A 15,512-nucleotide genomic window follows, 5' to 3' on the forward strand; every position below is an offset into this window, starting at 1 on the left:
TTTACGTAAACAAACCACAAATATATGCGGATCGATAGATTAGAATATTTCAAGCTGACAAGTCACTTTTTCCTTTTGAAACAGACACGCGATGTGTCTTAGGTTTTCCATTACCAAATGAGAATCGTCAACCAATCATAATTCGTGGAAAACCTGTAGGTAACGCGAATCTATCACGAAGAGACCACGCCCCCGGAGCCCGGGGTAGCGCCCCTCACTAATCTAATATTAAACACGTTCGAATATTAGATACAAAGTGAGCATTCACAGAATTTAATAATCCCGAACACTATCCCATTCCGACATCACCCGTCCCGCTCTAACATGAATTATTAAGAACAATTTTATGATTACATTTAGAGTAAGTGCGCTTGTGCGTGACGTGAAAACCGATGGCCGGCGGAAAGCAGCGGGATAAAGTATCGTTAATGTTATATCGGTTTCGATATCTTTGAGTTATGAAAGTCTCGGGTCCGGTAATTTTCAATTTTGTGCTCGAAATATTGATAAGTTTGGATCCCGAAGGAATTACTTTATTGGCTATGGATGGTATCGAATGTCTCGTGTGAATTGCGTTTGTTAACAGCCGAGACGGGGAGAAGTTCTTAGATGTACATAATGACAATATGAGTTTACAAAAAGGCGGGAATTTTACGCTATGTTAGTGATTGGTCTTGAAAATGTTCCATCACGCGTCGTATAGGGTTCCTTATATGGGTATTACCATACCATACCACCATACCATTGATAATCGAACGATACTTTGGTTGTTATTTTTTTTTAATTCCTTATTACATTTAATGTTTACCTATAATTTTCTTAATCTATACTAATTCTATTAGATGCGAAATGTCTGTCTGTATGTCTGTTGCTCTTTCAAGGCTAAACGACTGAACCGAATTCGATGAAAATTGGTTTGAAATAAGCAGAACTCCGGACATAAGGCTTTTTATGCCTAAAACCTGACTAACCTAACACGCGAGCAAAATCGCGGGCGATAACTAGTACCCAGTTTATAAGTTTTAAACCAATTTTGACAGGACTTTCACTGACAGATAGCTGATGTAATAAAAAGTAACTTAGGCGCGCGAAGTCGCGGGCGCAGCTTGTATTCAATATAATTTTAACTTAATGCTATCGTTCTGGTTCTGCACGGCAACCTACGGTCAGTGGAGACGTCAGCTTGCTTCGAACGAAATCGTAATACTAACAATGACCAGTTTTACAATTAGTGTAAAAAATCAATAAATGGTAAACAAAATGGACGAAGTGACAAGCGTGGAAAAGGCGAATCGATTTCAAATTATTCGTTCCGTCTGATTGTAGCGAGTCGCGTGACGGCCGAGATCTGGCAATAGTCATAATATAATTATATTATTAATAGTAGCTCTGTTGATCAATGACGAATTCTACCACGAAGCAATAATACTAAGCAATAATATTATTAATAATAATTATTGTTGTGTTCCGGTTTGAAGGTTTAGTGAGCCAATGTAACTAAAGGCACAAGGGACATCTTAGTTCCCAAAGTTGGTGGCGCTTTGGTTATGGTCAGTGGTGACCACTTATCATCAGGTATTTGCCGGAAATAAATACCAGACTACTATACTACTCCGCACGTACTGCGGTCAGGCTGGATCAGCTAGTGACAAGCCTTAACCTTTGCCCTTCTCTCAATATCATTCCGTAGTCAATGTTTACACCCGAAAGCCTCAGGATATACATAAAGTCAATATTCCTGAGCCTCATGTCTCTCCCGTCTTCTATTATCGACCTTCGGATTATGAGTGAGTGGGAATGGAGGACCAGTTTTAGTTGTTAAACTAGGCTCAACAATTGAAGACATGAGTGTGACAAGGTGCTATGTAAAAAAAGATGTCATGAATGAAGGTGTTATGACTTAAATTTTCTTATTTTTTTTTCAAATGTCTTCAATTAGGTATAACACTCAAAAAAACAAAAGAGCCTTTATACATTACGTTAGAGAAAGTTATTACTACATAATGAACCAATGAAAATCAAACTAAAATGTTTAATTCAATTTAATATTCCGTAATGATTTTTTGACGAAATTTCTAGATATTGTAACACAAGAGGCATATACCATCTTACTCTCATTCGTAGTTTGATGTAAAGTCTGCTATAGCTGTTATATTACGTAACACACGGACAAACTCATGAACGTTATATATTATATATATTCATTGCATTGTATTTATACCTAGATACATGGCCGCATACAAAAGCTCAGTTTACTCATACAACATATAAAATATCATTGTTCATATATGAGACCGCGTAATAGTTATTTAAGAAGTAATATTACGAGTTAAGCGATTTAAAAATGACTCGGAACTACAAGACAAGCGGTCATCGCGTGCTCGGAATACCAACACAAGTCTTGTGAGGGGGTATTTTGACGAGTGGGGGAGTTATGACGAGAATGGAAGCGAACTTGTGATAATTTTATTTGGTATCTCGCCCCCTACCGCCTTGATAACGCGATAATTGTATATAAATTTAGTTTCGGGTTTCGGAATAATGCACGCCTGTACTGAATATTTTTCGGAGTTAATTTATCAGATAAAATATTATTTTAAAAATTAATGCTGAGTGCAAATTGATTCTGAATATTATTAACGGTTTGGTATGAGGCATAACTTTAGTTTAGAAAGAATTTAAAAAAAAAATACCTTGCATACTTAGATTGACTACAACAACAAAAAACGCTATTACAAAATCCAGTTACGTTCTAATAAAATAATGCTTAAAATTATTTCGGTCAATTATAAAAGTCATCAAAATGGCGACCTTAATTACTATACGAACTATGCACGATTGCACGGCGCATGATGTAGGCACCTATATGAATTATGTACACAAAAAACGCTCTCCGGCAGGCAATTAGTCGAATCATCTCGGCTCATCCGAATTTCATCGCATAATTGTCAGATGTAATTGAAAAACGCAATTACGGGCCGAGCACGTCAGTTAATTAATATTAAATTCGCAAATAATCATCCCCCCCTTCCTCCCTCCCCCGGGATGAGGGAACGTGGCTTGATTGAATTATAGGGAAATTTTGGAATTTTGAATAATTCACGGCTGAAGTTAGCCCTTTACGACTTAAGGGCGCTGGGTCAAGTGGTGACTTCATTGGATGAGGAGTGAGAGCCTACTAATGTTTCATTCGACTTAACCGTTAACTTTTATCGTAAAAAACGCCTCGTTAACAATTTTCAATAACGTACTGAATGACAAAAGGATTTTTGTATCTCTTTTATTATAAAAGTTTTTTTTCCCCGACACTTACGAATCATTGTCCCGGTTCACCAAAATTCAATTTAGTTCATTCTGCAACGGTCACGCCAACAAAACCGTACGACAAACCAAACAATTACACAAACGTGTGCCGAAAGCATAATTTTTCCACGAAAAATGTGAAAATGTTAAAAAAATAAAATCACTGACGCTTTGTTAGTTTTTCGCGCCAACACGCTCGCCATTTTTGACAGCTGTCAAAAGGCCTGCCAGTGATTGCGTCTTTTGTGAAATCACACCTTTACACTTTTTTTTTTAAATTCAAACGCACGACGGAGCTATTTTGAATAATACACAATGTAATCCCACACAAATTACCCAGTGCATAGGCATATGAAAGCGATAATCGGTAGAGATGCGTCGCCGATACATGCATCACAATCCTGTCGTCCGCCTCATTTCAATACCTATTGTAGTCGCCGCCGGCGTGGAACCGAAACGTCATAACTGGCAATTCAATACGCACTCATCCGTCATTTCCGTACGAAAGATACATGACAATCGATCGAGATTCAGAACGTAACATGTGGCCGCGATGCGACGAGTGATTCTGATGCTCCCGCCTGATTTCTGAACGTTGACAAGCGCTCGCGTTGAGAGTTCACTCGGTTCTTTTTACAAATTTTTCTTAACTGTTTCCTTTGTGGAAGGAGAAGGTGACACGAGATTGTGACGCGACGATGTGTGCCTGTCAGTTTTAAATTGGCTCTTGACGGGTGTTGACGTATCGCGTCGGATCTAGATCGGAGTGTGGACATGTTAATTGTTAGGTACGAGACGCGGCGTAGGAGTAGCACGCCCTATTGACAACAGCTCATTAAAAACCTGTCACACCACCCGACCCTTGACCTTTAATTCCTACTGAACACTGTCGGCCATTTTACGATAGCATTTATACACTGTTGTATCACATGAAGTTTATAATTTCGATGCAAATGAGTTGGTAAACGTACTTGTGTTGTGGGATTGCATTGTATATTTGCATTAATCGACCTTTCGGTTACTGAAAAACCATTTATACCCTTATTATCATTTTACATTTGTTAACTATATCATAAATCGCCTCGATGAATCAGGACCGTCCACTAAATCATTGATCAAAAAGGTTTAAAAGCTGGATGATAAAGATCTTACTACCGTGCCAAACTAACATACATATACGTCCTCCTTTACTGAATTTCATAAAACATATTAGTAATAAGTACTTCTACTGCAATTGGAAAACAAGAGTAATAGTTGATCAAGTACAGGCTCTATTTTATCCCCTAAAATAAAAAAACGTTAAAATTCCACTTCTCGTGATTCTACATTTCTGAACCAGCTGATATCAGTAAGATGTCAAAAAGCTTACCTGGATCTGTCGCGTCGAGGGTCTGCGGCGGGGGCTGACTGAGGGGCCCTGGTGTGCCACCGGAGCCCGGGGAGCGGACATCATCGTTTACCGCACCACCATAGGACAACGACGACGACGGCGGTCTCTGTTGACAAAGGGACATAAATGATCAGTTTTAGTTGTATAGCTTAAAATTAATAGAAGGAAGTAGATCTCAGTTGAAGATGATACGAGTACCTTACACGTGGATACTTTAAGATAAATTTACTGTCACGCGCTCTGTGTTATTTGCGCAGCTTACAACCTAAGGTGATCCTGAGTTCCTACAAATTTGCCCAATTTCCTTTCAAAAAAGATCTCATACAGTAAATTTCTCGCCATAGACAAATAGGTTCACAATTTCCGTTGTTTCGCAAGTCGCAGGTAATGAGGCGCGGGCGCACGCTACTCCGCCATTACACGACACCTGGCTACGGGTAATGGCCGACGATACGCTCAAATTATTCCATTATCGTGATTCGCCAATTCCACTCGTAATTTGACTATTTGTTGTCATTTTAAAGATTTCTTTTATAATTATTTACTAATCTTTTGGGCATATTTAGCGAATAATTTGTCTTTAAGCTTGAGAATATCTGTTAATACTATTCTCAGTTTAATCTAATTTAAAAAATATTTTAAGTAATTTATGATTTCTATATATTTAAAAATTATTAACATTAAACTAAAATCGTTATTCATTGAATATTTTTCACAAAAAACAATTTGAATTAAATTCAACGCTGCTAATGGCTTTAGTTAAACTGAATGATCTCAATTATTTAATTGCAACCATGTTTCAAGTAATCTCATCAATGAAGTTGAAAAAATTGCTTCATATCCAAAGTTTTGATTGATAATCACACAACTCCCCACGGGAGACGTGCTGTAATAACCAAAAAAATCTTTAATTGCTGTTCATATACCGCTAAATTGATTGCGAGCACTAACGATCGTTAGGTGTCTCATTACGACCGAGGATTGTTTTAATTTAAAATAATGGAGGCTTAATTGAATATCTTAGAGATTACAATGCCGTAAGCCGTAAGCTAATTTCAAATGTCCGAACTGTTTCAAATAAAAAAACGCTGCCAACGCAATATCAAAATTAATTCACTGCGTGGGCTTAGAAGGCGTTTTGAACAAAATCTTGGCTAATACTTATTGTCACAAGCAATCACATGTAATTGTTTCAAATATTCAGTCGATTATAGAAATTAGTTCGAAAATATAAATATATTATCTGAAAACTATTTTCAATGGGGTTTATATTTTTAAATACACTTGATTGTATGTTTTGTACCTGTTTACCTGTCAATAGATTTATGCTAGTGCGACTTTCCAAACGCCGCGTGTTTGATGACGCCTCGGTCCGAGAAATTCCTTTCAAAAATAGAACACGCATAACACAACTGGCAATTTCAATAATCATTAAAGAAACCGAACAGACGGCGAATTTGAATTTAGAACAGATGTCCGCCGCCACTTTCAATTACACCAATCGGAATCTGACGATGCTCAGGTCTATTCCCAAATTTGAATATCGAACACATGTTTCCAATTTCGTGTGACTTTCCTTATTGACGTAGCTTTAAATGCTGTCTCATAAAATATACAAATTATTTAAATTCATTTGTAAATAAATATATTTTTACGACATTTTACTTTATTAATACGAATGACAGGCAAGTAATTTTGTGTCTGAGTCGTTCCAAAATTGTATGGTTTGAAGTTTATTTTTTTAAAAGGTCCTTTATAGTCGCAGGAAGCGTTCCTGCTAATGCGTTCACACCATATGTGTGTATCAGAAATGACTTCGGTTCGCGAGTAATTTTATTTTTATTGTTATAATTTTGTTTATCCACGGACAGGACGGGGCATAATTTTGTATCGTTAGCGAATGCTGTCAGTCACCATTTGGCTAACGATCGTCAAAATAACACCTTTTGTTGTAATTATTTTCCAATAGTTTCTGATAAGTGACACAGACACGCGATGTTGAACGATATAGATTAAAAAATACTAAATATGAATTTGAGGTATTCATATCTTCATTACAATTTTAAATAACATTTTTTGTTTTTAATATTTGTTATTTTTTTTTTTAATAAATAAGTTTTGTAATTAAATATAACAAAGTAAGTCACTTCACACAAGAACAATTCTATTCAAATATTTTTTTTTTAAATTAACATCTTTGCTTCAAGGGCGGGGTTCGCTCGTGAAATAGTAATTTCGCAGCGTGGGTCATGGGTTCGGTTCCTGGAAGAGGCGGGGCACCGTTTGCGATTTGAGTGAAAGTTTTTTGCGGTTACTGAGATAGAGATGTGTGGGAAAAAAATGTTATGTCATTATTGAACAGTCGTATGACTCATCACTGTTATTAGTAGCAACCAAAATAAATATACAGTATTTATTGATAAACGACTTAAGTAATAGACATATAGTGTACAAATATAACCTTTATTCATGACAAATAACTAGTCAAAACAAGTCCAATTTATATTTAAAGGCCTCTACGAGCACTTTTCAAAGTTTTAAATGATTTATCGTTACCACAGTTGGAAATATTTTATCGAGAAGAAACGACTAGAAACTGTCAATAATAACTATTTTCCACTAATTAAATTACAAATGCGTGCCAAATAATATTTACATATCAGTGAAAAATATTCACATTATGATATGGAGTTTTATTTATTCGAATAAGACACAACCCTCCTTACGTCGTAGTAGGAGGTAAAAGAGCAGTCAGAGTCCCCGGTCGCAATTACCGACGACAGTATCACGCGTGGTGTCGGATGACGTGGGAATATGGCGGATACACGAGGAGACACAATTATTATTATTATTTTAGCAATCGGTATATAGGAAGTTAAATTTTGTTTTTGTTTGTTGCATTCTCTCCCTGGTAGAAAACTACATTGTTCTACTACCACTGAACCGAATTTAAATACATTTGGTATGAAGCACGTCAAGGAAGGACAAAGGCACGAACGTAGTTCTTTATATTTTCTGTTTATATGATATTACTTTTTATTTAATGTATTAGATTTTTTTTTTAATTGTAATTAACTTGCTCGCATTATTCTATGTATTATTTAATTGTGGAAACTTTATTGGTCAATGATTTATATTTTATGTTTTTTTTTTTAATTGTGTTAATTTGTACTGTTTGTTTCCCGAATAAATTAAATAAAATAAATAAATAAATATCTAACACTTAACGACTGACCCCTTAAAATCGAGCTGGTCAACTCTATTATTCAATTTTTTTTTTTATTTGTCTTATAACCTATTTTTATTTGCCTGCATGTCTTTATTTCATGACGATCTAAATGTTTGGATAACTGTTTCAGGTTTAAAGAATTTATTTCTAGTTCCCTTACAATGAGATGCAATCAATATTCTATAATAGGATGGTTTTCGTTTGTTTTATTTGTTGTTATGTCATTTTTATCTATTGTGAGGAGCGGGGATATATACATTTGAAGAATTAAAGAAGAATAATTCACATGCTAACGTCTACTTACGAATCAGAAGGCTACAAATACCGTGTGTGGCAGGGTCGCCATGTAATGTGGTGCCCTGAGAGAGGAATGAAAGCCGAGACTGCTGGATAGATACTGCCTTTATTTCCAATAGGTCGTACATTAAATAGGTACAAAATTAGGTTACGTAGTATATAATGATTAATAAGTATGTTTAGTTAATATAATCTATTCACTACATCTCAGCATGGTTATCGTATTGAAGTACTATTTAAATTTAAATATCAATTAGACAGTTATATTAGTCCTAAACAATTCGAATCATTAGAATATAGTAACCCGGCTCCTGAGTGACTCCTTATTATAAAAGGCATCGTAGTATATAAGATCAAGGTGTAAGGATTAATTCAAGGTATTTTTTTTGGATATATTCGCCAAATATTATTTTAAAAATCACTTCGCTTAATATATCGATGGCAGATAAGATACCATAGGACCGCGTAACTCCATATTTTAACTAAAGATAAGAGAATGAACCATCAGTGTCAAACGGCATCCAATTGAACACGAGCGAGACCAATTTCGCGGAGAGTAATACCTACTTTATATAAACCAAAAACATCTTCAAAACAGTTCCAACAAAATATGCCATGAGAACGTAAATTATGACGTCAAAGATACCCCGATAAGCTTCGTCCAAGTCGATGTCCATCCCCCGGGGAGGGTAGGAGTGGAGGGGAGGAGGGAACTCGACTTTTCCATTACCATTAATCCTCCCAAATGAGAGTTTACTATTGTGTCATCTTGAAAGAGGTCATACGTCTTAATGTAGCGTTCTTTTGTTTCGTCTGTTTGTTTATTCCGCCACTTTTAGCGGGAATGGGTTCCGCCATCTTGGAACGTTTGATAGAAATAGAAATAGGCGGTAATGTAAAATTTAGAACTTTGTTTTTTTTTGTGTAGAAAAATGTTAAAACCATTTTTACGTGACTTTATACGTTATGGTTATTGAATATTATTATATTTTCCTTAGCACGCAAACAGTTTATATAAATATGAGTATAATTATAACGACTAAAGTTAAAAGCTATAACTAACTTAATAACGAGTGTACGCGAATTCGTATTTCGAAACTCCAACGACTCTATTCCCACCTGGCGTTCGGAAACTCGATCGTGCGCACGCGCCGTTCCAAATTCAAAATAATTTAAATATCGAACAAACTTCCGTGCCCTTTATTGTTCTTTTATTAATTTTTGAATAGTATTCCTTTCTTTTACAAAGGGTTGAATTAGAACGTACTCCATCAAGCCTTTATTTTATTTTTGTAATTATTATTATGATATAATTTTTCATTATTTTTCATATTGAAAATATATGTATACATATATATATATATATATATATATATATATATATATATAAAATAAAGAGAAATAACGGTAACTTAACAAAAGCTCTAATGTTTTAATATTAAAGAAACGTTTAACATTTACAAATAATATTCAATCGATTGTAAAGCTATAAATTATACCGCGAATACCTGTCATTAGGCGCCATATTTTTAATATGGCAGTCGTCGTGACGCGCATGAATATGAGTAAAAGTATTTAAGTTACGACATACTTCCGGTACAAACATTAATGTTTGTATTACATTATTTATAAAATGTTCCAAGACTAGTTCTTGAACGTTACTTGACCCTTTGAAATATTATGAATTTTATATCTAATGCACGAGAGTATTGTTTAACAAATGTTGGGAATTTTAAAGTATTTTCTATGATATAAAATAACTATTAAATGTATATGTAGATTAACTGATGAAGGCGCGCCCTCCGCGTTCATTTCAATCATTATAGTCTTGCATTAGTACTGTGTACATCTGTAGTACTGTCTTAGTATGTGTGAGATGACTTAGAGACAGTGACATTACTAGTCAGTCAGTAGTAACAGTCTACTGCATGTGAATATATCTATTTCTTTTCAATTTTTTGTTAATTAATAAATTTCTAATCATATTTTTGTAATGTATCAAACAAAGTTAATGTACCACAATACGGTGCTTTATATAAATCACCTTAAGATACAAATCAAAATAACTATTGATCATATCATCGTTTTCATTTAGAATGAAATTCTACAACCTTCTATCATAAAAAAAAACGATATATACTTTATTCAAGTAGACTTTTACAAGCACACTTGAACCATTATTTTACAGAACTATTCCAAGTAAAAAACAATATATCGGTTCGAAATCGGCGGGAAATTCAGTAAATACTCTTTTTAAATATTTAAAAGAAAAACTATAGTTAGTTAAATACAGTTATATATTATGTAATATATACTGCCTTAAAATCAACGAGTATTATATATAACAATTTCTAGAATATTCCTCATGTTTAATGGAAATCTTATTATGAATTACATTTAATTGGTCTTTTACAGAGAAATTTAAATGGTCATCAATTTATAAGTCAGTTCAGTGTGTCGATCTGAATGTCGTTGCCACTGATAAGAACCGGCAAGAAACTGAGCAGGTAATTTTATCAAATAATTACCGTAACAACACACGTATGTATTTAATTAATAAATAACATACGCTTATTAGGGTATGTATTTTTTTGTAGAATTCATATAGTTTTAATTATAATACTTAAAAAGCCATTGAGATGTCTATGGAACTTTTTAATATCAAAATCTTTATATTGAGATGAATATTATTAGAAAAAAAAAAAAAATATATTATTTAGGCAGTTTAGTTGTTTCGCAACTTGTTATTATAATCGTACAAGTTCAAGTAACTTGTTGGATTATAATCACAACGATAGGATAGATATTTACTTGTTGGATTATAGCTTCCTTATTTGACGATGGGTATCGAATGTCTGTATCCTACATTAATATGTTCACAAGGGTAAGACGCACGAATACTTTAATTGTACATAATGAATTATCTATAAGCACCATAATTATTATATTTACAAGTATTATGAGCCCAGTTGAGACAAAGATTAAAATATATCATTAAGGATTCTTGTCTCCTTCTCAATATTCATTTAAATCCGTTCCGCATTTGCGTCAATGCGTAAAAAACATATCAAATTATGCTGAGTAAGAATATTTTGTCAAAATTCCATACGTCATAGTTAAGGAGACATTAATAATTCCAAACATTTGTTTCGAGTGTAAAAAGTGTCACGTTATTTCGTATTACAGACAGACATACGATTCTCATTACCGTCATAAGTGTCCAAGGTCAACGTTTATGGTCTCCGATCCACTCATAATGTCACCACAGTTTTATGGTGTCCGTGATGTTAATCCTAACTTGCGCAGGCGCCTATGGGTCGTCGACCGCATGGGAAAGGACACCATAACTCACAAACACGTGACAGACACACACATGTATTATAAACATAAAAACATTTTCGTCGTCCGATAACATATCAATTTCGCGATTCGAATGTTTGTATTTTTTTTAAAGTAGTGCTGACCCAATTCACAACACTATCATATGTCGATAGAGATGTTCTTATCGTGTAATAACATCGATTGCTGACGCATATCTTATATTTTTTGTGTTAATTATTTGTGGCGCCTATAAAATGTATGAATAATGTATGGTTTTATCAAGAAACGCCCAATTAAACTCACATAAAATAGACTTTATATAAGTTTACCTTTGCAAGTGCTCTAAAGTATTTGTAAAAAAAAAAACGTTATATATTTTTATGGGATGGATTTTTTTTTCTTAGATAATGTCAATTAATAAGAATTTTGCGTATTGTATACTGTACCAATGCGAAACTGTTACTTTGCTTAAAGTAGCTTTATTCGTAGCCAGTATTATACAGTAGCTGTATTTATACAGCTCACTTGTGAATAAAATTTGCTCTATATAAAGAAAAACCTCTTCCCGTCATACTCAGTGCTGGATATCCAAGAAAATCCACGTGCATCCTTCACGATGTTTTCCATCTATCCTGAGCATGAAATTAATTATAATTCCATTTTGTTTCTTTTACGTAATGAAAAACATTGTATCAAGAACCGTAAAACTATGATTTCACTTAAATAACCGCCCAGATGTCGCTGACCGTCCGCTCGCTCGAGCGCTTTAAAGCTATAAAGTTTAACATAAAACTAAGAGAAAATTAATATTGTTATTTAATATGCAAATATCGTTTATCTAACATGTCCAGTGCGTTCAATCAAAGCGTCCTTTACTCGCTATCTCCGCCATCTTGCCCGCCATATTTATTGCTGGCGGCTATCATTAGGGATAATCTGTACAGTCTATTGGAAGGATTTTTAATCTGTGGTATGTGGGAAATTCGTGTGGGTGTCTATGGTGCTTAATAAAATAACTTTTGTCTTTGTCGATTGAATCGCAAAATTTATTTTAAGCTACGCAAGTATTAATGGACGACCGAACCCTCTCTGATAAGCCGATATATCTCTCAAACTTATCTTTTTCTTCATTTCTATTTATACATATTTGGTCAAACAAGATTGAAATGAATCTAGAACATTCGATCTTCGTTCCTTTGTTTAATCGACATACTGAGTTCGTGAATTTCCACGACTACACTGAAACCTTTAAAATAAATATACACACTTCTCGTCTATTATTCAAAATCAATATTTAGTATAGGTAATAAAGTTTTAATTAAATTCAATTTGAATACTTTTAGCGATCCAATACAATAGAATTCGCACTTAAATTCATGACATTCAAGTATATTCGGAGCTATTGAGCGATAGTTGTTTGGCAGACTAACCCAGTTAACTGCCGTTTGTTTTCGTTCACAGTGTACAGAAGCCTAGAACCGTAAGTCGCAGAAATAGAGCACGATTCAATAGCTAATCAGCAGTAATTGTGTTGCAATAACACCGGGTTGCGATACGGTTACCATTGTGCGGCGGTAACCGGAGCCGGCACGCTCCGCAGCCCTCAGCAACCGGCCGCAACCCTTCGCAAGGGGACGTGCGAACGACAGCATATTGCCAGGGTCTGATGGATCTTTGTTCCAATACACATTGTTTGTTGAGCGGTTTGAATTACATTTTTCTTTATTTTCATTATTATTTCAAGTATAGTTTTGATTTAGTGTCTTAAATAAATATTATTAAATGACTTCAAACAATCTCGTAATTATTTATAGAGAATCACAATCACCGCGACGATTGGATTGGATTATTAGAAGCTTTGTTATTACAAGTATTCTTTATAACGTGACAAAAACATATAGATCACGCGTCTTCTACACATGCTTGTCTTTAAAATAAGAAAATATCTTACTACCCCAACGAATATTTAAGTTAGTAACTAAATGAAACATGTGAATCTAGCTTGTGCCGTTGCGTTCCTCAATTAATGCGAGTTTGTATTTCTTAAATCACAAAGGAGTAGTAATAAAAGGCTGTGCAGCGAAATGGCCTAAAATGAAACACGCGTGCGCATGCTATGTGGTCTGTGCCCCGCTGTGAACTATTATTTTGTTCATTATATGCCTCACGGTTTATTGCTTCTATTTTTTAAATTACCACATGTACGATCCGTATGAACGTTTAACACATTAATTTATGACGATAAAGTTTATTCTTGAGCATCTAATTGTTAATAACAATTGTATGTAAATAATTTGAATCGAATTACACCGACGACGATCAGCCTAACGACATACAAACAGAGCCATGATGTCTAATGGAATAATTCCACGCGTTAACAGTACTTGAATTTATGGGAACCACAGATTTCCAGAGAAATGAATTAACAAACAAACAATATTTATTTATGCATACTGCTAATCCGTTTCCAGGATGCACTTGTAACCTATAATCAATTGCTATGACATTCACGTGGCAGCCGAGACGATGGGCAGACAATCCCAGGTTATTAATATTAACTAACAGCAAATATGCGCTCGGGCACACGTCATTAGCTATTCAATGTAACGGAACGGGAGGGCATAAATAATTCAGGAACTGTAGACGTTGGTCAACTTACTCCCGCTTAGCTGAAAGCTTATCTTCTGAACGAATGAGAATGGAATCACGAATGAATGATCCATAAGTTATATGTTGATGTTAATAAATAAATAAAGGTTTCAAATTATATGAATGATGTTATTTTTGTCGTAATGCTGTGTATCATCGATATTATTATTTTTTCAGATACAGCTTATTGGACTTTGGTTTTGGCTTAGGATATTTATTGTCGAGAATACGCAGTTTTTCTGTAATTGATAAAATTGATGTTTTTTATTTTGATACGTGATTTTTTCTAAATTATGAATAAGGTCATCTTATGTAGGATAGTTTTCTTAATGTAATCATAATTTAAACTTTGCCATAAAGACGTAACGTTAAGATCGTTTTAATTACTTGGTATGTCTTAACCGCCATGTTTTAAAGAACCGTTTCCATGTTTTCAGTCTTATCATGGCCTATAGCATGTACTTCACCGATCGCTAGAATATCAATACCTAGAGGGATGTCTGTACGTAGGTACATTGTTATGCGGCACACGATGGCATTAGCGTCAAAGTGTCAGATAGGCTACCTAACGAGCTTCCTCCGAACTTCCGCCGCTGCATCGGTTAATTGAATGTCTAATACGATTTTTACTGGTGTTATTTAAATGAGATCGGGTCTAGATTCCGATTTGCCTCTGGTTTTATCATTATTGGGGATTGGGGGACCCTAATTAATTGTTTTAGAGCTCGCTGTGTGTAGGATCCAATGTAATTATCTACCGCTTGCTCTTTTTTGGTAAATACTTCTAAATCCCAAATTAGTAGGAAAGGTTTTATATATTTGCGAATAAATTTTTAAAACAATTGCGTCGTAAACTATTTGTAATGTTTTTTTTTCAAATAGTATTTAGATTTGGAAACTGCAGTACAGTAAGCATTTCAAAAGTATGTTCTTGATAAAAAAATATATATATTTAATTGATTTTAAGTCTCTTGTGAAAATTTTTATTCCTCATTTATTCAGAGCAGTACCTATTACATTTTTTTTATTTTAAAGTATGTAAAATGAACTTATACATAGGTATACATACATATTTTTACATATTTTTATGAACATTTTTAAATACTTAAACAATTTTTACATACTTATACATATTTTTATGAAATTTTATCCCAGCTGTTTTCTTATCTCTGTGTAACAGCACGAGTAAATGCAATATCTGTTTTTAGTTGGATTTTAAAAGGGTTATCATTACCAATATTTTCCTGAAGACAAAACAGGGAAACTGAACGCGTACATCAGAAGCAGTTTTAAACGTTCATTAGTTCTTCAACCGTCACAATC

General features: G+C 34.2%; 1 protein-coding gene across 6 annotated transcripts in view; it reads right to left on the minus strand.

The window, feature by feature from the left end:
- LOC125070721 (homeobox protein homothorax) overlaps positions 1–15,512 on the minus strand; it is a 243,545-nt gene that overhangs the window by 154,289 nt on the left and 73,744 nt on the right. For all 6 annotated transcript variants that reach the window (XM_047680657.1, XM_047680656.1, XM_047680654.1 and 3 more), the window contains exon 7: positions 4,673–4,799. In XM_047680657.1, the coding sequence (XP_047536613.1) occupies positions 4,673–4,799 (127 nt within the window). The remainder of the gene's footprint in view (positions 1–4,672; positions 4,800–15,512) is intronic.

The sequence above is a fragment of the Vanessa atalanta genome, chromosome 18 (assembly GCF_905147765.1).
Source record: "Vanessa atalanta chromosome 18, ilVanAtal1.2, whole genome shotgun sequence".
Lineage (NCBI taxonomy): Eukaryota > Metazoa > Arthropoda > Insecta > Lepidoptera > Nymphalidae > Vanessa > Vanessa atalanta.